Here is a 25,680-nt window from a genome sequence, read left to right on the forward strand (position 1 = left end):
ATTTTACTATTAACATACAACTCAATGCACACACCACACCATACATGGGATTAGTCTAGAGTCAGTGGATACTGGAGCAGTCTGTCACTCTACAGTCTTTATGGACCTACAGAATGCACCAGACTTGAGGCTGCCTTTTCTCTGTTACACAAGCTCAATCGGTGCCTATTTACCTGAGGAGCCCTTTGTGTGCTTTTTGCTTTCTCTTTGCTGCTAAACCTCATAATTTTCACCCCTAAGAACATAAGCATTGCCATAATGAGACAGACCAAAGGTCCATCAAGCCCAGTATCCTGTTTTCAACAGTTTGTCAATCCAGGTCACAAGTACCTGGCCAGATCCCAAAACAGTAAAACAGATTTTATGCTGCTTATCCTAGAAATAAGCAGCGGATTTTCCCAAATCCATTTTAATAATGGCTTATGGACTCTTCTTTTAGGAAATTATCCAGACCTTTTTAAAACTCTGCTAAGCTAACTGCTTTTACCATATTATCTGGCAACTTTTCCTTCCCAAGTCTATACATTCCTAACATACGCATCTCTCCCTCTGATATCCAAGACAGAAATAGCAAGAAAATAGTGCTGATCTCATATTTATAATGATATCTTCAGCCATGGGTTTTGGAAGGCTGGGATAGGTTTGTTTGGCTGCTTGCCAAAAGGTTTCAACATGGTAAGTCAAGTGACTCCTGCTTTGATCATGTCCCATCTAAAGGTGGCTCCACTTTGACTGGTTTTCAGTCTCCCAAAATCTTCAGATCATATCTGTGATCCTCAGAAGCAGAAGCTGGAGACTTCCAGCTGAAGTCACAGAAGCCATACAATTAAGATGGAAGCTTGTGAATAGTTATCCTCTAGGATGAAGCAGGAGAGACTTGCCCCCATAGTAACCAACTAGGCCAACATGAGAGGCCACATGTTGATCCAAAGGACAGGGGGGGAAGTTTCTCCTTCTACTGCCCAGAGAAGAAATATGCCCTTGCTTCTACCTTGATTGTGCAGCTTTCATTGCTTTAGTTGCACGTCTTTAGCCTCTACTCCCATAGGTACTGGGTTTGATCCACCCTCCTCCCCACTGAGCTTTGTACTGGCCAACCAAAAGCTGACTCCATTAACTATAATGATGCAGAAAATAAATATATTTTAGTTCATTTTGGTTCAATTTATTCATTTAAAGGTATTTAACCAAAAATGCCATCATTTTTCTCATTTTACCATTTGTCCAAAAACAAATATACATCCTTACTTCACACATTCCCCCCCCCCCCCACCCCCACCCCCACACACACACCCATGTCAGAAAGCACAGGCTAATGGCTTCTTACCTCATGGACTGAGTTGAACAGACTCCAATCAAAGTTTGTTAATTCCAAAGCAAGATCCCAGGTGTTCATTCCCAAAACCCTCACAGATCTGTGCTGGGAGTCCTCATTTTCAGCTAATGGGTTCTAAGCCAATGGACAAGAATTCAGTATTTTCTATTTAAAAAACTATTTTATTAATAATTAATTAATTGTAATACTAATTAACTATATACAGTTAATTTTCAACTCAGACTTGTTCATCTCCATCTCAGTCCATCTAGGAAATGATTCTGAAAACCGGAGAAGGTATTCAATTGTTTCTTATTAAATCAAACATGAGGTTCATTAAATCTGATTACAAAATATTGAGTGGGCACGCAGTGTGAGCAAGGTAACATTCCTGGAAGTCAATTTGGTATTTCAGATGCACAGATCCCAGCCTAAGGCACTTGATTTACCTTTGCCTCAGATACCCACTTATGGGCAGATGATCGAAAGCCCCGCGCTATTCCAAACAGTGCTCTAAAAATAGCACTGGAACAGTGTGGGGCTTTACTGCCCCTATGATCAGAAATAATAGCATGCAAATTTAAGCACGCTATTGTCTCTGATCATAAGGTAGAAGTGTGCAAGGATTGTGCCTGAGCGTGTCCTCCCGCACTTGACAGCACAGACCTGTCAAACTCAGAGGCTGGAGGTCCATGGGACCACCAGACCCCAACTACCCCCAACTCGAGCCAAGAGAAATGGGGGGGGGGGGGTGGTCGGGGGCTGGAGATTCGGTGGGTCTCCATCCTCCCCAACCCCCCCCCCCCCAGCATCCCCTCAGATGTCCCTGGTGGCCCAGTGGGCCGCAGGTCAATCCCCCCCACCACCTGGTGGTCTACTGGCCCTTCCCCACCCTCTACCTTCATTGGAGGAGGTAGGTGGCCTCCCTTCTCTTCCATCGGCACCGCCTCGAAAATGGTGGCACCCAGCCCTGCCCACTGCATCCTGGGATGTGCTGGGCGGGGCTTCACAACTCCCAGAAGGCCTGCATCAGGAGTCTGTATACAAGTATCAAAAAGTAAAATCTTAAGAACCACAAGGATTAACTGTAACGGTCTTTAAAAAGACCGTTGTATGTTAACGCTGCTTGATGATAAGACTGAATTGCCTTGTGGTTCTTAAGATTTTATTTTTTGATACTTGTATATAGACTCCTGAAGCAGGCCCACTGTTCTTCTCTTCAGGATCACCTTCCACAGATGGATGCTGTCTGCTGAATCTAAAAATACAATCCGTGCCCTCATCCTAAATTTAGTGTGTGTTCAAGGATAACTAGCTATGTTATATTTGAGTTAGATGATCTATGTCTTACCAAAGTATCATTAAGATCTTTCCGGTAAATAAACATGCGACTTGATCCTTCCAAAGATTTTGAGATGGCCAAATCACTTGGAAGCAGCTCACGTTTTTCTAGAAATAGAGAAATAACCAGGTTCACTACAGATGTATCCTGATTTTGCACGCAAGTGGACAGTATCTTTCAGAACTGCTTATTTTCTTTTTTTCTATCAGAATTATTGTGATAGTGTTGTAAATCTTCCTTAAGGAACATGTACATAGCAAATAATTAAAGCTGGGGCTTAAGCACATGTGGAACCACAGGCAAAAATGAATTTATCACTCCACTGTATCACTTATAGATCTACTTATTTATTTATTGACAAGATTTCTAAACCATTTCCCCAAGTAATCATGCAAAGCAGTGTAGATAAAATCAATTATGTAAAAACAACCTAGTCACTATAGCAAAGAGAGAAGCATAAACCACATTACCAGATAACAATTAAACATGCTTTATCACATTAACGCTGTAACACCAAAATCATGTTTAAAGCAGTTACAGGCGCATTAAAGTGCTATTGGCAATGCTTGTGTAACCATTCCCAATAACATTTAAAAATTCTGGCCAATGTGAGAAAAATATTAATGAGCTATGCCATATGCATAACTTTCTATTAACATTAAAATGGCCTAACACAGGCTCAATAAACTTTGCAATCTGAAAGTTAACTACACCTCTGGCCCTATGGACTCTTCCTCTCTTCTCCTCAACTGAATTGTCTCAGGTCCCCTGGGTAAGAGTGATGCACAATTAATAACCGTGCTCTCTTATCCAACCCTCCCCTTTGTCCTTGAGGAGGGAGGATGGCGGTGGTGAAATACTGTGCCAATGGAGGGTATGCTGCAAGCAGTTAACTGACTGTGGCCACAGGAAAGCAGATTGCTGTGGGCAGTAATATATATATTTTTCTGGCTACAGTACAGAGAATTGTCATTGCAAATGTGGGATTTACTAAGGGTTTTTAAAGCCCTTTGATAAATCCCCTGTTCATTTATGGTGGGGGAGGGGTGCTAAGATTTGTTTTTTTAAAAGGCTCCCTATGAAAAACACAAAGCGTCTGATTTATTGTTAGAAGACACACACGTGCAAGCTATGGGGATGGCGTGTGAATGCATATGTGGCCAGTTGTGCTCACTAAGCACTTCCAAGCCAACACTATCTTGAGCACTGCAATCTACATGATCACTAGAGCAGGGGGTCAAAACCCACAAATGCTCATCTGGACTCATCACTGTCTGTACATGGCTGATCCCACACAGAGTCACTGAAAACAGAATCACACCGTGCTTTAAAGTGCTTGCTTTGAAATTCCTGAAGAGCAAAAGCCACATCAGAAGTGTAATCAGACAGCATTTGAGAACTAGAAATGGATAATGAGGCGGCTGGGGACCAGACAGGGCACATCGGTCAGTACAATCACATGAGAGTCCTTGCGATGTTATTTGACACACACAATAAACCTTTCCAGGTGGATATATTAGGTAATTAGTTATTATTGAGCCAAAAACACAATGGCTAGCAGCAGCAGTACAATAGATTTATAGAGAAGAATTATTACTAGAGATATCTGCACTTTATAGATTTTTCTACTGGCTGAAATCCCATATGATTATATTGCTCCAGTGTAATACAGTACATTCTATTTTTGTTTGTTTCTTAAGTATCAAAGCTTCAGCATGCTGCAAGCACATTCCAAAATATGGAAAAAAACAAGTTTATCCAGGGAGCAAATTAGGAAAGATTTCTCAGTGCATCCTTAAAACCAGAAAATCCCTTGCAATTCTTCCCCACAAGAAAAAATTATTCTAGCACCCAGCAGGGCCTGGGAATTAGCTGTTGTCATAGAAACAGCTCTCTGGTAAGCACAGTTACCAGTAAGAAGATGCTTATCTAGGCTCAGAGGGGAACAGCTAGGGACAGCATCCGGACTTAGAGAATGTCAAAGCACAATTGTCTGGCCAAAGCAAACACTAACATTCAAAAGACTGAAAAATAAAAAAACACACCCCCAGAGAACGTCACGGTTGCTAGCGCCAGGTCCTGCTCTGCATGCTGGATCTTTTCTGCCACAATCTTCTGTATCTCTTGAACTGAGGCAGACACCTTGGTCCTGATGCTTACATAGGAGTGGTCTGTTATATACACCCTGCAGAAAACTACACAAAGAAAAAGAGAGCTGGGAACCAAGAGACGATCTTAATCTGCTCCTACTGCAATTAGAGGCCTGGACCTGCAGTCCAGAACTGTTAAATGAAAAGGGGAACTGAACTTCCTAATACATATACTCTGAATCCACTTTCCAATACCCTTCCTTCTTTCACAGTCTAGCTGGGTTTCAAGTTTGCATTTTACATCTTGCCGGGCCAAATTTGTAAAAGAAAACTTTAAATCTCAGGAATTCTTAGTGACCAGGATAGTAGGGGTTAAAAAGGAACAGGCAAAGCCACTGAGAGAACACAACTGCCCATGGCAGTTTGAAGCAGAGAATGCTGGCAAGCATGAAATTAGATTGTTCTGAAAGAATTTAAATTGTTAAAATTCTCCTCAGTTGCATTATAAATTTTATTTAATTTCTGAGGAAAAGCGAGTGTTTCTAGTTTCTGATTACACTGCCTACTCAACCGCTCTCTTCATTATGGCATAAATAGACCAGGCAGCTACTGAGCTGACCACATCAGAAATTGCATATGAGCACAGTATCAGTACAAGCAAAGCATGAACCTAGTACAACAAACCAAAGAGTGAACTCATGGGGGCAGAGTTACATACAAACAAGAAAAAGCAGAAGTTGGAGATAAACAGAAAGAACAGAAAAAGGGTATAAAATAGTTAAATATCTACACGGTAATTTTATAAAGGGGGGGACCTTGGCTAAGAGATCAAGCAGATGTCTACTTAGTATTTTATAAAGACGTACAGGCACTTAATTGTCTTTATAAAATACTAGCGTAAGAGGCCGAAATTGCGCCTTGAATGCAAGTACAGACAATTATACCTGTTTGAGAGCAGGTAAACTGTCAACCCCCAAATTCTATAAATGGCGTCCAAAGTTAGGTGCGCAATTGCACGTGCAGTTATAGAAAGGGGCCAGTTATGTGCATTAACACAATTAACTAATTGGCATGAAACATCAATAATTGGCACTAATCGATATTGTGTGCCACTATTTTATAGACAGCGCACCTAACTTATCTCGCAGGCAAATGCAAAGAGGGTTTTAACGCGGGAGGGGTCTGACCATGTCAGGGGCGTTCTGACTCTTCCTTTGTGCACTTTACAGAATAGTTTCATTAATGCGCCCTACTGCCGCATTTAGGTGTCACCATTTATGCCAGCTGTAGACACGGTGAAAGTGGCCACTCCTAAAGTTTTGGCGCATAACTGCAGACCTATGCTAGCATTCTAGAACAGATTTGGCGCCATACTCTGCTGTTGTACAATACCAGCTTAGCACCCAGTTTTTTGGTGCCTAACTTTTAATGACCTATGCTGAATAAACCCCTAAGGGCCAGATTCTATATATGGTGCCTAGAAAATCTGAATGGAAAACATTTCCGCCTAATCATATTCTATAAGCAGAGCCTAGATTTAGGCACGGTATATAGAATATGCTTAGTTGATATCCTAGTGCCTAAAATTATGCGCTTCCATTTACACCAATGAAAACGTGGCGTGAATCCTGGCGCGTAGATTTAGGCACAGAGGGCCATATTCTATAACAGTGCGTGTAAATTTCTAAATGCCTATTTCCCCGCCCCTTTTTTCTGCACACATTAAAATTTAGGTGCAGTGCGTTACAGAATACGCTTAGGGAGTTGTTTGTGTAAACTCAAATTATTGCCAATTAGTGCTCATTACTGCTTGTTAAGTGCTGTTAACAACGTTATTAGCTTGTTAAGCCAATTAAGTTACCCATGTTGTTACAGAATATGCTTGGATTTCGGAGCAGATCTCTAGGCACATTATACAGAATCCGGGGGTAAGTGTTTAAAGGTCTCGAGCAAATGCATTAAAGTTACAATTTATGTGTATACTCACAAACTCTGCCCAGATCATATACCCAACTACACCTACAGACAAAGTACCTGTCTTCTTGACAATGTGAGCAGATTTCAGTCAGTGTTTTATAAAAGGCCCTTTATGCTTGCATGTGGCCACAAAGACTTTATAAAATCACCTCTAATAGAAGTAAAATGTAGGACACCTTAGAATAGGACCAGAGAGGAAGCAGTAGGATCATGGAACAAGATGGCATTCCCCCTTTCCAGAGTGGTCTAGAATAGTGGTTGTCAAACCTGTCCTGGGGCACCACCAGCCAGTCAGGTTTTCAGGATATCCCTAATGACCATGCATCAGTCCTAATAAACAGGCTATCACTGTTAACGATGATTAAATATAATAGAAATATCATCAAGTATCACTGAGTTTCAATTTTACATAATCTGTTACATAGTTTGAAGCTTTATTAACTTCCAATAGCACAATTAAAGCACAAAACTTCCAATAACACAATTAATGCACTGACTGAGTCAAAATGATTCAGTCAGTGCTCAGACACGACATCATTATTAATTGGGACTCATTAAGAGAGAGAAAGAATTCCAAATTTTGTTGAATCTTCTAGTGGAGCTTCACTTGAAAGTTAAGTCTTCGAATTTATTGGATTGTTTTTTGAGAGCGTTGAGTTTCTGCTTTATGCCTAGAACACTATGGTGGGAAATGAATATGTAATGTATTGATGGGGAATGGTTCAACCAGTCAGGAGACAGCATAGAATTAGTTTGTGCTTTAATTGTGTTATTGGAAGTTAATAAAGCTTCAAACTATGTAACAGATTTTTAAAATTGAAACTCAATGATTCTTGATTATATTTCTAATGAATATGCATGGGATAGATTTGCATGCCTGTCACATCTATTATATACAAATCTCTCTCATGTATAATTCATTAGGGATATCCTGGAATCCCAACGGCTGGTGATCCCTCAGGCCAGGTTTGAGAATCACTGTTCTAGAACACTGTGCCTTATTAGCTCACAAAGTCCCAAGAATCCATCCAACAAGTACTTACTTTCCTCCACTTCATTCACAGTTCCTCTGTGCTGGAGCCAGTTCTCCTTTAAACTGAACTGATGGAAAAGGGCTCTATTCTGTAGGCAGAAAAGCAGAACAACGTATGTATGCATTGCTAGCCTTGGTGTGGCAACAGTTGTTCAGAGCATGCTCCAGAGATGAACCAGGCGAAGTGATGCAGGAAGTCCACCCTTTCAGTTTTCGGAATACGAACTGGGAGTTGTCTGGAGTATTTGAACTAACAGCACCGATAACAGTAAGGAAACTCTATAATGCTGTTCGACTATAAATCACTGGAAACACCCCATCCTCTTTCTCTTGCTCTCTACAAACAGACCTTGATATATGGAGAAGAACTGCTAATTCTCTTCCGACAGCGTGTGTAGCTGACAATTTCTGCAACAGGTCCTTTGGTTGTTCTCTATCTTCACAAGCAATAGCATTAAGCCGCTTTCTTACTTGTGGTACACCCAGTGGATTTCAGATCATCGTCAAAGGTATTATACTAATCTTGTCCAGACACACCTTTTTAAATGTTACTTAATTAAACAAACTCAGGAGTGATGCTTCTGTCTTAATGTGTGTGTATGTATGCAGGCACACACACACACTTACATATCAATATAGATGCATACAAATTACACACATCCCAGACAGCTTTTCTATTGCCTCACTGTATGATTTTAAGCAGTACAGTGACAGAATTCACTCCACTTTTTCCTACAATTCATAATGTCACTGCTAGCTAGCCCATGATGCGAGCTTCTGGAAATCTCTGCCCTTAAAACTGACTGATGGGCCAGATCCAGTAATATTAAATCTGGTGGAGCAGAGCGTGGGGCAGGGATATTTTAGAAGAAAGGACACTGGAATATAAAGTACAGCATTACCTTTCTGTGCGGTGAATATTCATCCACGGTGCTGTAAAAAAAAAAAAAAAAAAAAGTAGAACCCACTCATCCTGCTGTCAAAAATGTAAAATAGGAAATCTCTGCTTTTCCTTAGTTTTCCATTATCAACCCTTTCTAGCACAGTAACAGAAACATTGGAGATAAACACTGTAGAGGGGTCTCATCTCACTCTACAAAGGTCCCTATGTACAGTCACTAAGGGAAAGAAAGAGAACAAACTTTGAACAGCTCATATTTGATGAATTAATCAGATCTGAGGGGTATAAGAAAGTAATTCTTGCTGTCGGAAGTGACCACTAGTTCCAAGTCAACTTGGGCTAGGTATTTTGTGCCCTATTAATAGATTTATATCTGTTTTACTAAGCTGTGGTAAACAGTGGCCTTAGCCCACCCTTATGCGGGCCATTCTCTCGTGCTAAGGGCATTTTTACTGCAGGGGTAAAAAGGCTGATTTTTCCATTTCCAGCACTAATGGCCATGTGCTAATTTTCCCATTAGCACTTACTGATACCTATTTTGTAAGCAGTAAGGACTCAGGAACTAATCATGTGTTAATCGGTTAGCACACAGCAATGTAGCTGCGCTAACTGATAAGCACAGAACATGCCAACTTTCAACCCCCAGACCCGCTCCCAACTTTAAAAAATAATTTAATTTTTTCAGCACATGGGTTGCGCGCACCAATCCCAAAACTACTGCGGGACACCTGAGTCCACCCCACAAGAAGGCATTTCTATTTGTAGTAAGAATGCGTTGGTGCTTACCGAAGCTTAGTAAAATGGCCCCTTAGTCTTGGAAGTCTTGATTTTCATACTACATTTAAATAGGTGGGACTACAAGTACCAGAATACACTGGTGGGGGGGAGGGAGTTGCAAAAAAAGAAGAAATTCAAGCTCCGAGCAGCCTGAACTTAACATCTGTCAGTTGCACTATGCGATCACACTATGTTTGGCTAAAGCAGGGATGGTGGGAGAGGGAAGGGGAGGGTGCATGCAAAAAAAAACTGTTTTCCTTTCTATAGTGTTTCATATCTTTTAAAACAAAATTCTCGTCTGTAGCACACACTATTGTCAAGCAATGCACACAAACATGTTGGGGGTAATTATACAACTGTTGTACTCGTGTAGGAAGTATGGCCAAAGTTTTCTCTGTATAGACAGCCAAATTTTAAAAACAAATGTTCAAGTTTACTTCTGCTGTAGGAACTTTGGGGCAGGTATTCAGAAGGATTTATCTGGACATCCTGATAAGTCCCGCTAACTCAATTATACCCAGGAAACCTATTCAGACCTCCTCAGCACTATCTGGGCAGTGTCAGGGGTGGTCTGAGGACAGAATGAGGGTAGAGAGAGGGCTTCCCAGTTAGCAGCGATATTCAGTTTACTAACCGGGTTAGCTATCTGGATAAAGTTAGGCCAGCAAAAAGGCTGGATAGTTACTCAGGTAGTAGTACACTGACCATTGCCAATACCCATGGAAGTGGTGGCGCTGTATATAGTTGGCTATTTAGTGCTGGTATCTGCGAATAAAAAAGCCCATGGTGGCCTACCTTTAAAAAAAACAAACAAACACTGACTGCCATTACTTGAATATCAGCCCACATGTGTGCATATTTATACCTGCTCTTCGGAATGCCCAAATGTTTAGGTTAATTTACGAGCAGATGCTTGAATTTTAAAAAATATGCACATAGGTGGAATCCCGGTCACAGTTCAGCCCATTTCATAAAAGCCCATTTGCATAGGTAAAGCAAAAATTTGTATTATTTGCGAATAGCATGTGCTCTAAAGTTTCAAATAATTGCACAATCCTTCATAGTATATAATCTAATTTAAAATATCTATGACTGCTAAGAAAATCTAGAAGCAGCTGAATTGCATAGTCTGGGGGTATCATGGACACTGTTCCCGCTAAGCCCTCAGGACACACCTAGCCAGTCAGGTTTTCAGGATACCCACAATTAATATGCATGAGATAGATTTGCATGCACTACCTCCATGGTATGCAAATGTATCTCATGCATATTCATTGTGGGTATCCTGAAAACCTGACGGAATAGGTGTGTCCCGAGGACTGGGTTGAGAATCCCTGCTTAAAGCCGAGCGTGAGCCCTCCAACTGCTTTGCTGCCAGTAGGGGGTTGTGCTTCAATATTGTGTTTTCACTTGCTAGGGATAGGCAGGTTCCCTGAAGTCCTGCAGAGTTTCCCTGTCCTTCATTATTGAAAATGTGATAGTGAAACAGCACCCCCCAGTGGCCAGGTTGTAGGCGGAGGACTCCCGCTCAGCTTAAGGGGAACAGTGATTGTGGAATCTCCAGTGCTGGATTTAAATATTAAGCACCCATTCCCATCCCTTTTCCTCACCCACCCCCTCACCTTCAGGACTGTTGATGCCTTTCCAATGGCTGCACTGCAGCAAAACGAGATAGCTCAAAATTTAAAAAAATTAGGGCGGGGCCTGCCTAAGCTCTCTGACAGACTCTGTAGCACCCTGCCTCTTGCATGGGTTTTCATGTATGCAGGAGGCTAGAGCTGGGTGCCACAAAGGTCTCTCAGAGAGCTAAGACAGGCAGAATTTGGTATCTCTGCTACTGCTGGGGGGTAGTAGTAGGAAAGCCAAGAAAGGCCCAGATGGCAGCATAGTGGCAAAGCTCCAGCACCTACCACAGTCTGGCACAGAATGTAGTTGCCTATTTGCCTATACTTAAATTCTAGCCTGGTAGACTCACAGATTGCTCATCAGAGTCTACAGCGGTCTGCATTGCAGCGTCATAAGCTCCAAAGAAAAGGCGAGAAGATGAGAAGAAAGGCTTACTGGCGTCGATGAATTCGCAATGCCTTCTGAAATTCTTTTAATTCTTTTTCCAAGATGGGGTGCTCATACATGTCATCCAGCACATACCGATACAGAGTCTGAAAAACAACAACAGTGATCAGAAATAAAATCCATCTCGCTGGAAATTCCCACTGTGTACTGCTAACATAACAGAAGCACAAAAATACCGAAAAGAAAAGGAAGAAATTTGTTCAAGTAAAGAAGGAACAAAAAGTGTCATTATAAGCAGCCCTGTATTAAATATTTGAAAATGACAGGATTAATGCTTCAGCACCTACCAACTTAGATATAAAAGACACCTGCATCTGTGAATTCCAACTCTGGCGAACATTTCTTAATCTTCTGCATTGTTTGGATTTTAGATTTTATTACTCACATTTTCCAAATCAGAATTTAAGGTGAGTTAAAAAATAGTACGCAAAACAAAGAAGGGAGGAACAACTCCTATGAAAGTGAGCCCACAAAACAACAACGGAGTAGGGGTGGAGATTGCAAGGCCAAGGGTTCACCCCTACTCCATTGTTGTTACAAACAAGGGCACAAGTTATTTCCTTGTCTGACTGCACTTAAAATCTGAAGGGGCTGACTGCCAGTTCTATAATGGCATGATGAGTGCCAGGATGCTGGTATAGCATACTCACGTAAGTTGACACTGGGGTGCCTAAAGTGAGGTACGATCATTTACGCCAAGTCAATGACTGGCTTAAATGGGCGCCTAAGTTTTCTATATTATGCACATAACTGATATTATTCTATAAGTTATTATTTCTTAGGATTTATTTACTGCCTTTTTGAAAAATATTCACCCAATCTGGTGTACAGTACAAATAAGCTGAACACAGGCAACAGAAAATTACAGTAGTAAATAATTCAAATAACAATACACAGTATGGTACTTCAATTGTCAACACAGTACGTAATAAAACATTTGATCAGATATCATAAGTTGTAAGCAAAATGAAACACAGATAATAGTAATAGGAGCTGAAAATAAGGGGGCTAATGTAAAGACAGTTGCATGTGAAGTTAGAAAGGTGCATGAATATAATATATATATAAATAGATACAAATAAATTGCTCTGAACAATTTGATCAGTTTAGTGGTATATTAAAAAAAACCAAGGAGATGGCAGAAAGGTAGGGGAGGGGGCAAGAAGAGTACGTCTTTATGTGATAATAATAATAAAAATCCATGTAACTAAATCATAGGGTGTATGGGGAAAGGAGATGGTGCTCTGGGCCATCCTGGAAAGAGTAGTTACGCCCACATCCCTCCCACGCTGTGCCTACATGTACATCCCATTGCAGTTACACGCTACAACTACTTATCATTTCTACAGCACTATTAGATGTATGTAGCGCTGTACACTATGTACACTACACATGTAAGAGACCGGCCTTGCTCGACAGAGCTTACAATCTAATCAACACAAACAGGACAAATAAGGGATTAGGGAATTACTTATGGTGGGAATGATAAAAACAGACATGGGTACTGAACAAGTGAACAGGAGTTAGGAGTTAAAAGCAGCTTCAAAAGGTGAGCTTGTAGCTTAGATTTGAATACGGCCAGAGATGGAGACTGATGCACTGACTCAGGAACTCTATTCCAGGTGTATGATGCATCAAGATAAAAGGAACTCTGGAGTTGGCAATGGAGGAAAAGGGTATAGATAAGAGATTTACTCAATGAATGGCATTCCCAGGGGGGAGAGAGAAGAATGGGGAGGTACTGAGGAGCTGCAGAGTAAATGCACTTGTAAGTCAATAAGAGGAGTTTGAACTGTATGCAGAAAATGATAGGGAGCCAATGAAGTGACTTGAGGAGAGGGCTAATATGAGCATAGCGACACTTGTGGAATATAAGTCATGCAGCAGAAGTTTGAACAGATTGAAGGGGAAAGAGATGGCTTAGTCAGAGACCTGTGAGAAAAAAGTTGCAATAGTCTAAGCGCGAGGTGATGAGAGTGAGGATAAGGGTTTTGGTAGTGTGTTCAGAAAGGAAGGGACAAATTTTGGTGATATTATAGAAAAAGAAACAACAGAATTTAGAAGTCTGTTGGATATGTGCAGAGAAAGAGAAAGAAGAGTCAAAGATGACCCCAAGGTTATGAGCTGATGAGATAGGGAGTATGAGAGTGTTATCCACAGAGATAGAGAAGAGGAGATGTGGGTTTACAATAAGGAGCTCAGTCTTGGCCATATTATTTACTCATCTTAAATAACTGAACAAGCAAGGGGAGTATGGGATAGGGGGCTGTAGGGGAGATACATAAGGGAAGATTAGGGAGGAGTTCATGGGGGAATATGGGGTGATATCTGTTGTTGTTAATAACAAAATATGACTCCGTTTATCGTTCTGTTCTGCATCGGTTATACTTTATTTTCAAAAACACTTTTTAAAAATAAAAGGATGCAGGCATATAAATGATTACTAGAGCAACTTTGGTTATCTGGAAAGAATTAAACAATACCCCATCAAGGCTTACCTTCAAAAACAATTTGGAATGCTCATCTTCATGTGACCAGTCTTTGTACAAGGCTGCCCACTGAGACGCCAAATGCAAGACCTTACGCTTTGTGCGGAGAGATGCTGAGGCTTCAATTTCATCCTTCTTAGCACAATAGGTAAGCTTCCGTTAAAGAACAACAAGACAATGGAGTGGAGCTATGGAAGTATTTGGATGCAACATCAATACTCAACAAAGAACACTGCATCACAAATACAAGTCATTCTCTTCTTACAGACCAGTGGCTCTGCACCCAGTCTCTGGGAAACATCTAGCCACTCCGAGTTTTCTGAATATCCACAAAGAATAGGTATGAAACAGATTTGCATACAGTGGAAAGTCATGCATGTAAATCTTTCATATGCATATTCATTGTGGATATGATGAAAACTAAACCCATCAAAACACTGCCTCCAGAATGTTATGCCATGCAGGAAGGTTTGAGAAAGTAATGCCATTTTTTTGTAAACTACAGTAGTTACCGATCATCGGTAGGACTGCTTTTAAATTAAGTTGCTTGATTTTTTAAGATACTTCACAGCCAGGCCCCTTTAGTTCTGTGCCAACTATTGACTTTTTCTCCACACTTGAAGCAGTAGATTTCTTTGTCCTGAATTTCTCATTTTCCAGAAGCAAAAAAATCAGTTATAAAAAGATCTTTTCCCAAACAATGGTATACTTTAATTTGGAATGCTTTGTCTTTAGAAATTAGGTCTTAAGATAATTATATGGTCTTTTGTAAGAAGCTGAAAACTCATCTTTTTAAGAAATATTTACTTGGTTGACCAATATTTTTAAAATTTGTTGTTAAACCTAGGAATGTCTAGTTTCTTTTTGTGATCTGTATAAGACCATTTTTGGTAGTTTGCAGAATATAAGTTTTATTTTTATTGTATTGTATTGTGTCCCAAGGACTGATCTAGCATATTGGCAACATTTCCTGAGCAGGGTCAACAGAATTCTCCCTCTATAACACCTCATATACAGTCTAACTTTAGCTATTGGGTATCGCTCTGTGCAAAAGCAGAGATCTCTCTTCACGTCTCCCTTACTACACAGAGCATTGGCTCTGTGATCAAATTCAGATCTCCAGCCTGTTAGCAAACAGCTCTGGCTGGTCCTGAGTTTATTACAACTCCAAGCTTCAATGCAGATCACGATAAAATAATGCAGTTCAAGTTAGATACTGGGAATATACATAGCCAGAATTATACATAACCACTTACGTTAAAATATTAATCATTTATATACCGTTTAAATAAAAGAAATCTGTAAATCATTATATTTTCCTGAAACTCTATATTAATGTAACACTGCAACACTTGTCCCTTCAAGCCCTGTGTACAATGCTGGTGTGTGAGTCTTAGGACATGTTTTCTGGCCCTGAAGGCAAAAAGGAACCAAGTGATGCAGAGTTGGTTGCATTGTTAACTTTCTCCTGATTAATGCTTTCCCTCTTAAATCTTACAGCAAATACAGACATGCTTGTGTATGTTTATTTTTTCTTCTCAGAGGTATCTTATAAGCTAGATTAATTTTAAGCTGGCACAGTATTTATGGCATGTCATGAATGTCAGGCTACTGTGAATGCAAAATCCAGGTGACAGCTGCCTCAGGATGTAATGAATTAAGCACTCTACTTCTGAGAGTATTTGAAAAGGGTAAGAGTCACCCAGTTTAGGCAAGCGCTCAAGAGGGGTTGAGAATTGACAAGTCATATTAAAAAGGACATTATTTGAAAGGCAAACCGTGTGGTCTGAGCTTTTCTTTACATTCTTAGCATGGGCGTTACACTGCTGAGAAGCAGAGAGGAATGCTTCCCTGTGAAAAAGTGCCTCAATGTGCAGCTGAAATAACTGGCCTGAACATCAAAGTGTGCTGGAGAGTGTTCCCAAAGAAAGACACTGTGGAATGATTTGGTACAGAGATGAAAATGGTTAAGAATCCCAGGAATTGAGCAGGTTGCCTGCTGCCAGCTACTGCAATCTTTCTGTTCTGCAGACAATTTCAAGATTTTATAAACCTCATTTAGGCTGGTCAGGTAGTGGCAACATTTCAACTGCTTCTTCCCTCAGGCTATATATCCTGCCAACACACAGAATAGCTGAAGTACATGGGTACAAATCTATAACTAGAATGCCTACAATTAGGTGCCTGGAGGGTGTACAGTAGGAATCTTTTCTTCCTTTCTTTATTTTACTTAAAGCAGTGATTCCCAAACCTAGTCCTGGAGGCACCCCAGCAAGTCAGGTTTTCAGGATACCCACAATGAATATTCATGAGAGAGATTTGCATGCACTACCACCATTGCATGTAAATCCCTCTCGTAAATATTCATTGTAGGTATCCTGAAAACCTGATTGGCTGGGATAGCTCCAGGACCAGGTTTGGGAACCACTGCTTTAAAGGGTCCCTAACTGCAGCACAAACCTGCAAGTTACATGTGTAAGTGGACAACAGCAGTGGTGTACACCTAGCTTGCTTGCCATCTGGGTTGGGTGGCTGCAGCACCTCCCATGAGGTGTGTCACTCCCTCCCCCATCGAGGCGCATCACACACCCCAAAGGTGCATCACCCCACCCCCCCCCAGGCACGTTATACCCCCCCCCCCCCCGAAGCACATCACCCCCACCACCCTTCTTCCTAGCAAGGGGGTGCACAGAGCAGACGCACGGCTGCCAGTCCTCTGCCCCAGAACAAGAAATACCATCAGAGGGGGGAAGGGGACCAGCAGAGCCGACAGCTGCACAACTGCTCCATACACCCCTTGCTTCCTGCACCTGTGGCGGACCGCCTCCACTGCCCTGTCCTTGGTACTCTACTGGAGCGCAGGCTCCGTCCCTATATATGACCCCTTGCACATATGCACTATGAAAGTTGCACAGGTATTTGCAGAAGAGTGCTTAGGCAGGATGCTGGCATATACACACCTTTATGCTAATATTTTAAACATTTACCCTCATAAATGTTGGCACCTAGTTTAGAGCATTGCCTCCTTAGTATGGAATTTCAGGCATCTCAGCCTCAAATCCTGAGCAACTGCCTTTTCTCTGTAATGGTTCCCCTTTACAACACTGGAATTCCCTGAGCATGCCACTGACTTCCTCGCTGTTGAAGCAGCACCAGTGAGATGGGGAGGGTAGCTCATGTAGCAGATCTCTTTGGCTGGCAAGGTTTTGGCATTCCCACCAGCAAAGATATGATTTTTAACACAGGGAAGGGGTGGGGAGAGAAAATGCATGCCCCATCAGTCTACCCCACCCCAAACTGGACTGCTTGCTATGCCCCTGAACCAACCAACCAACCAACCAACGAAAACCATGCTCCACTGCCTCTGTCATTTCTATTCTGGAATGGCAAAAAAAAACAAAAAACAAACATTCACTACCTTGTCAATTTGGTTTTGCATTTCAGATCACATTAAACCAATTTAGTGTATGCTAAAATGTAGAACCCCCCCCCCCCCCCCACACACACACACAGAATCCCTTCCCTCCCAAAAAATGCAACCAGCAAGAAAACAAGAGATTTTTCTCATGCACACCGTTGAAAATGTACTAATATAAGCAACAGGACCTAATTAACATTGCATAAAGTGCATTCAATAGATAACTAAGATAAGAGAGGAAAGAAAGGAGAAGAATTGGGTAGGAAAAAGGAAGAGTACTAAACAATGATACATCACAGCTTGGCTGCTCTACTTTGTTGTCTTCTCTTTATTTGTGCCATATGCAAATCTTTCTTTAGTCATTTTCATAATACATACTGGAGAAGCACCCTTAGAAGCAATGTAGGAGGTATAATGAGGCATATTTTCAAAGCACTTTGGGAGGCTAAGTTCCATATGTTTCTATGGAACTTTGGGAGGCTAAGTGCTTTGAAAATAAGCCTCATAGTATAGTACAGCCATCTAAAGGGCCTTATTAGAAGGCATGTGTTGGCAGGAAGGTCATGATTGGCTTTAGTAAATAAGGATATTGCCGCAGGAGTGCCTGACACAAGTCATCGGTGGTCATGAAGACAGTATAGGTGAGGAGGAAGTCATCCAGGAGAGTATCTGCAGAGGGAGAGAAGAGAACCCACAAGGTGAACATGCTGGGGATACACACCAATCAGAAATATGCCTGTCTGCTGAAGAACTAGTTTCATGCACAGAGCAGCAAAGCTGATAGCTCAGTATTTTGTTTCCCTCTAGCAAGAGCACAAAAACAAGCCTGGCTTTTCAAGAGTTTGATGCTTTAAACCCCCATCTGTTTCAGCACCCTGTGGATACAAGGCTCTTCAAAGCTCTTCCCATCAGCTGTGGCGCTGCTGTACTGACCCTTATCAAAACATCCATGCAGGTCTCACACTGACACAGGCAAGACGTTAAGATAGTATGAACAACAGAAGAGTGGGTGGGGGCCTTTGTAACATCTGCACATCTTATATTCCAAAACAAACCAAAGAAAAAATACATGAATATCAATAATAAAATACACAACAGACTAGGCAAGATATAGGCCAGATGATATTCTGAAGTGATATACCTACAGTGGTGGAAATAAGTATTTGATCCCTTGCTGATTTTGTAAGTTTGCCCACTGACAAAGACATGAGCAGCCCATAATTGAAGGGTAGGTTATTGGTAACAGTGAGAGATAGCACATCACAAATTAAATCCGGAAAATCACATTGTGGAAAGTATATGAATTTATTTGCATTCTGCAGAGGGAAATAAGTATTTAATCCCTCTGGCAAACAAGACCTAATACTTGGTGGCAAAACCCTTGTTGGCAAGCACAGCGGTCAGACGTCTTCTGTAGTTGATGATGAGGTTTGCACACATGTCAGGAGGAATTTTGGTCCACTCCTCTTTGCAGATCATCTCTAAATCATTAAGAGTTCTGGGCTGTCGCTTGGCAACTCGCAGCTTCAGCTCCCTCCATAAGTTTTCAATGGGATTAAGGTCTGGTGACTGGCTAGGCCACTCCATGACCCTAATGTGCTTCTTCCTGAGCCACTCCTTTGTTGCCTTGGCTGTATGTTTTGGGTCATTGTCGTGCTGGAAGACCCAGCCACGACCCATTTTTAAGGCCCTGGCGGAGGGAAGGAGGTTGTCACTCAGAATTGTACGGTACATGGCCCCATCCATTCTCCCATTGATGCGGTGAAGTAGTCCTGTGCCCTTAGCAGAGAAACACCCCCAAAACATAACATTTCCACCTCCATGCTTGACAGTGGGGACGGTGTTCTTTGGGTCATAGGCAGCATTTCTCTTCCTCCAAACACGGCGAGTTGAGTTCATGCCAAAGAGCTCAATTTTTGTCTCATCTGACCACAGCACCTTCTCCCAATCACTCTCGGCATCATCCAGGTGTTCACTGGCAAACTTCAGACGGGCCGTCACATGTGCCTTCCGGAGCAGGGGGACCTTGCGGGCACTGCAGGATTGCAATCCGTTATGTCGTAATGTGTTACCAATGGTTTTCGTGGTGACAGTGGTCCCAGCTGCCTTGAGATCATTGACAAGTTCCCCCCTTGTAGTTGTAGGCTGATTTCTAACCTTCCTCATGATCAAGGATACCCCACGAGGTGAGATTTTGCGTGGAGCCCCAGATCTTTGTCGATTGACAGTCATTTTGTACTTCTTCCATTTTCTTACTATGGCACCAACAGTTGTCTCCTTCTCGCCCAGCGTCTTACTGATGGTTTTGTAGCCCATTCCAGCCTTGTGCAGGTGTATGATCTTGTCCCTGACATCCTTAGACAGCTCCTTGCTCTTGGCCATTTTGTAGAGGTTAGAGTCTGACTGATTCACTGAGTCTGTGGACAGGTGTCTTTCATACAGGTGACCATTGCCGACAGCTGTCTGTCATGCAGGTAACGAGTTGATTTGGAGCATCTACCTGGTCTGTAGGGGCCAGATCTCTTACTGGTTGGTGGGGGATCAAATACTTATTTCCCTCTGCAGAATGCAAATAAATTCATATACTGAAGCTGCGAGTTGCCAAGCGACAGCCCAGAACTCTTAATGATTTAGAGATGATCTGCAAAGAGGAGTGGACCAAAATTCCTCCTGACATGTGTGCAAACCTCATCATCAACTACAGAAGACGTCTGACCGCTGTGCTTGCCAACAAGGGTTTTGCCACCAAGTATTAGGTCTTGTTTGCCAGAGGGATTAAATACTTATTTCCCTCTGCAGAATGCAAATAAATTCATATACTTTCCACAATGTGATTTTCCGGATTTAATTTGTGATGTGCTATCTCTCACTGTTACCAATAACCTACCCTTCAATTATGGGCTGCTCATGTCTTTGTCAGTGGGCAAACTTACAAAATCAGCAAGGGATCAAATACTTATTTCCACCACTGTACTTTCTACAGCACTAATATCCCCACCATCACTGGACACGTGATGTATAGTATTTGAATTATAAAGGCTTCCCTCCTCCTCAAAAAAAAAAAAAAAATCCACAATAGCCTTCCAGAAACAAGATCCTTACTCATAAATATTATTGAACTCTGAGCCAAAAATAATTAAAGAAACGGAGGCCCATTCAGCTAAACCCCAACTTGTCTAATGGGAAGCAGCAGTCACAAGCAATTAATTTCACACTGACTGACTTTCTGAACAGTTCCCGCTGCAGGCCATGTGGGGCCTCTGCAATATGTAAATAACTTACTAACAACTGTGAAGCCCTGGGGCAAAGTACAAAAAAAAAGGAAAATAATTAAATGTTGTTTCAAAATATCATATGAACTCATATTTGCATGGGTAATATAGTCACTCCAAATCACTGAGAGCCTTTATATACCTACCAAAATTATCACTGTCAACATGAGTGTGTGTCTAGTTTTTTGCCTTCCTCATTCTCTCCAAAATACTTTCTTCATGTAAACTTACGTGCGCAAGCAATGAGACTGGGGTGGAATGAAGCTTCTATTTTTATTTGTAGATTTGCTTCATTGCACTGTAAGTTATGCCAAGTCACCCTCACGGTGATGAAAAGTTAAGATGATGCTAAAAATCAAACCTTATAGCACCCACACACCCTCAGTCTATTACATACAGAATGTGTACAACTGTTGTATTCCTAGTCATTACACTCCAGAAGAAATGCTTAAGCACTGATCACCACTGGCACAGTCCTACCCTAGGCACCTGCAACAGTAACAAAAGGCCAATTTCGAGAACATTTTTGAGCCGTCTTTATCTTGGATTAGAAGACGGGAAGTACATTGACTTCAGTAGCCTGGCCTGAAGCACAGATAGGACAGGCTGACTGTACGTTTTACCGTAGAAAGGCTGCTGGTAAACAGCGAATCAAAATGATACTGCTTAAAAGCCTGAAAGCTTTATGAGTGGTATTTCCAATAAAGAATGCCTAGAGCACTGGGTATGGAAGGGAAATTACAAGACAGACCTCCTCAGTAAATTAAATCAAGCTCTCCTTACAGAAATCTCTTGCATAAATGATCATATGAATCATAACGTTCACTCAACTGTTACCCTGCATTATCGAGCCGGCAAATGAACATGAGCTCTGATGGACGTCTTCCTCAACTAACCTTTTAAATAGAGTAATGCATATGTCCCAAACCACTGCATCGTACATGCACTCATCCCCAGAGAGTAGCGCTATCAAGAAGTACAATAAATATCTCAAGGCACAATTCACAAGTTAAAAATCATTTGAGGACAAGTTTTGCTAAGCTATACTTGGAGGTATGTTTGAAAGAGATGTGTGCAGTAACAGAGATGGAGGCCAGCTTACCATGCTCCAACCCCCAAGTGGTCCAGAGGTAAAAGTTCACAGCAAACACAAAAACTGGCATTGCAGATATTGCAAAAAGGAAAAAAAATTGAACCACCTAATAAGGCTGATACACTGATTTTAAAATGTTACTAATATGTTACCATATCTTATAATTATTTTTAAGGAAAGGGGATAGGACTTGATATACCGCCTTTCTGTGGTTACAATTAAAAGTGGTTTACATATTATATTCAGGTACTTATTTTGTACCTGGGGCAATGGAGGGTTAAGTGACTTGCCTAGAGTCACAAGGAGCTGCAGTGGGAATTTAAAATAATCATTGTAATTCTACAGAGTTCAACCACTTTGTGCTGAAAATATGAATACAAATAAAAAATTTAAAAACATAAAAAAAGTTGACTGCTCTCCAGTGAATTCCTAGGAAATATATAAATGTGTACTGAACGGGAAGAAAGGCTCCAAACAGACCACAAAGCGAAGATACATACCTGTAGCAGGTATTCTCCGAGGACAGCAGGCTGATTGTTCTCACTGATGGGTCAGCGTCCACGGCGGCCCACGAAACGGAAGTACTTTCCAAGTAGCTTCTAGAACTTTGCGGGAGGATCCGGCGCACGGGGCACGCCTACTGTGCATGCGCGACCGTCTTCGCTCAGTTGGATCCAAGAGCAAACAAAATAACAACCACCACAACAACTCCAAAGGGGAGGAGGGTGGGTTGGTGCGAACAATCAGCCTGCTGTCCTCGGAGAATACCTGCTACAGGTATGTATCTTCGCTTTCTCCGACGACAAGCAGGTTGCTTGTTCTCACTGATGGGGTATCCCTAGCACCCAGGCTCACCCAAAACATCAAAGAAGGTCAATTGGGCCTCGCAACAGCAAGGACATAACAAAGATTGACCTACGAAGAAACATCTGAGAGTGCAGCCCGGAACAGTATAAAAAAATGGGCCTAGGGGGGTGGAGTTGGATTCTAAACCCCGAACAGATTCTGCAGTACTGACTGCCCGAACCGACTGTCGCACCGGGAATCCTGCTGAAGGCAGTAATGAGATGTGAATGTGTGGACAGATGACTACGTCGCACCCTTGCAAATCTCTTCAATGGAGGCTGACTTCAAGTCGGCCACCGACGCTGCCATGGCTCTAATACTATGAGCCGTGACATGACCCTCAAGAGTCAGCCCAGCTTGGGCATAAGTGAAGGAAATGCAATCTGCTAGCCAATTCAAAATGGAGCGTTTCCTCGACAGCGACCCACTTCCTATTGGGATCAAATGACACAAACATTTGGGCGGACGGTCTGAAGGGGCTTGTCCGCTCTACACAGAAGGCCCATGCTCTCTTGCAGTCCAATGTATGCAACTGACGTTCAGCAGGGCGGGTATGAGGACGGGGAAAGAATGTTGGCAAGACAGTTGACTGGTTCAGATGGAACTCCGACATCACCTTCGGCAGAAACTTAGGGTGAGTGCGGAGGACTACTCTGTTGTGATGAAACTTGAGATAAGGAGCATTCACTACCAAGGCTTGAAGCTCACTGACTCTACGAGCTGAAGTAACAGCCACCAAGAAAATGACCTTCCAGGTCAAATACTTCAGATGGCATGAATTCTGTGGCTCAAATGGAGGCTTCATCAGCTGGGTGAGAATGACATTGAAATCTCATGACACTGGTGGAGGTTTGACTGGGGGCTTTGAAAAAAGCAAACCTCTCATGAATCGAACAACTAAAGGCTGTCCAGAGATAGGCTTACCGTCTACATGTTGATGAAAAGCACTAATTGCACTAAGATGGACCCTTATGGAGTTGGTCTTGAGACCAGACTCTGACAAGTGTAGAAGGTATTCAAGCAGGGTCTGTGTACGACAAGAAAGAGGATCTAGGGCCTTGCTGTCACACCAGATGACAAACCTCCTCCATTTAAAAGAGTAACACCTCTTCGTGGAATCTTTCCTGGAAGGAAGCAAGACTCGGGAGACACCCTCAGAAAGACCCAAGGAGGTGAATTCTACACTTTCAACATCCAGGCTGTGAGAGCCAGAGTCTGGAGGCTGGGATGCAGAAGTGCCCCCTCGTTCTGAGTGATGAGGGTTGGAAAACACTCCAATCTCCACGGTTCTTCGGAGGACAAATCCAGAAGAAGAGGGAACCAAATCTGACGCGGCCAAAAAGGAGCAATCAGAATCATGGTTCCGTGGTCTTGCCTGAGTTTCAGCAAAATCTTCCCCACCAGAGGTATGGGAGGATATGCATACAGAAGAACTGTTCCCCAATGAAGAAGAAAGGCATCCGACGCTAGTCTGTCGTGGGCCTGAAGTCTGGAACAGAACTGAGGGAACTGAGGGACCTTGTGATTGTACTGAGTGGCAAAAAGATCCACCGAGTGGGTGCCCCACGCTCGGAAGATCTTGCGTACCACGCCTGAGTTGAGCGACCACTCGTGAGGTTGCATTATCTTGCTCAACTTGTCGGCCAGACTGTTGTTTACTTCTGCCAGATACGTGGCTTGCAGAAGCATGCCATCTGGCGTGCCCAAAGCCACATCTGGACGGCTTCCAGACACAGGGGGCGAGATCCGGTGCCCCCCTGCTTGTTGATATAGTACGTGGCAACCTGATTATCTGTTTGAATTTGAGTAATGTGATTGGACAGCCGATTTCTGAAAGCCTTTAGAACGTTACAGACTGCTTGCAACTCCAGGAGATTGATCTGAAGACCGGATTCCTGGAGGGACCAAGCTCCTTGAGTGTGAAGCCCATCTATATGTGCTCCCCACCCCAGAAAAGATGCATCCGTTGTCAGCACTTTTTGTGGCTGAGGAATTTGGAATGGATGTCCCAAGGTCAAATTGGATCAAATTGTCCACCAGTGAAGGGAATTGTGAAAGTCGGTGGACAGCTGGTTCACATCTTCTAGACTCCCTGCAGCTTGATACCACTGGGAAGCTAGGGTCCATTGAGCAGATCTCATGTGAAGGCGGGCCATGGGCGTCACATGGACTGTGGAGGCCATATGGCCTAGAAGTCTCAACATCTGCTGAGCTGTGATCTGCTGAGACGCTCTGGCCATGGAAACTAGAAACAGAAGGTTGTCTGCTCTCGCCTCGAGGAGATAGGCCTGAGCCGTCTGTGAATCCAGCAGAGCTCCTTTGAATTCTAGTTGTTGAACCGGAAGGAGATGGGACTTTGGGTAATTTATAACAAACCCGAGTAGCTCCAGGAGTTGGAGAGTCATCTGCATTGACTGTAGAGCTCCTGCCTCTGAGGTGTTCTTCACCAGCCAATCATCGAGATAAGGGAACACATGCACTCCCAGTCTGCACAGTGACGCTGCAACTACTGCCAGGCATTTTGTAAAGAGCCTGGGCGCAGACGTGAGACCAAAGGGTAGCACACAATACTGAAAGTGCTGTGTTCCCAGACAGAATCGAAGATACTGTCTGTGAGCTGGAAGTATCGGGATGTGTGTATAAGCATCCTTTAAGTCCAGAGAGCACAGCCAATCGTGTTCCTGAATCATGGGAAGAAGGGTGCCCAGGGAAAGCATCCTGAACTTTTCTCAGACCAGGTATTTGTTCAGGCCCCTTAGGTCTAGGATGGGATGCATCCCCCCTGTTTTCTTTTGCACAAGGAAGTACCTGGAATAGAATCCCAGCCCTTCTTGCCTGGGAGGCACGGGCTCGACCGCATTGGTGCTGAGAAGGGCGGTGAGTTCCTCTGCAAGTACCTGCCTGTGCTGGGAGCTGAAGAACTGAGCTCCCGGTGGGCAATTTGGAGGTGTGGAGATCAAATTCAGGGAGTATCCTAGCCAGACTATTTGAAGAACCCACCGATCAGAGGTTATGAGAGGCCACCTTTGGTGAAAAAATTTTAACCTCCCTCCA

The 25,680-nt window shown here is 42.6% G+C and overlaps 1 protein-coding gene across 1 annotated transcript in view; it reads right to left on the minus strand.

Moving 5' to 3' along the window:
- The window catches only part of RAPGEF5 (Rap guanine nucleotide exchange factor 5), a 416,429-nt gene that overhangs the window by 38,757 nt on the left and 351,992 nt on the right, over positions 1-25,680 (minus strand). Inside the window, exons 12-19 of the mRNA XM_030201755.1 lie at positions 18,006-18,084; positions 14,007-14,145; positions 11,497-11,594; positions 8,660-8,690; positions 7,768-7,846; positions 4,703-4,852; positions 2,667-2,764; positions 1,328-1,450 (exon numbers count right to left, since the gene is read on the minus strand). Of these exons, the coding sequence (XP_030057615.1) occupies positions 1,328-1,450; positions 2,667-2,764; positions 4,703-4,852; positions 7,768-7,846; positions 8,660-8,690; positions 11,497-11,594; positions 14,007-14,145; positions 18,006-18,084 (797 nt within the window). The remainder of the gene's footprint in view (positions 1-1,327; positions 1,451-2,666; positions 2,765-4,702; positions 4,853-7,767; positions 7,847-8,659; positions 8,691-11,496; positions 11,595-14,006; positions 14,146-18,005; positions 18,085-25,680) is intronic.

Source organism: Microcaecilia unicolor, chromosome 1 (genome assembly GCF_901765095.1).
Source record: "Microcaecilia unicolor chromosome 1, aMicUni1.1, whole genome shotgun sequence".
NCBI lineage: Eukaryota > Metazoa > Chordata > Amphibia > Gymnophiona > Siphonopidae > Microcaecilia > Microcaecilia unicolor.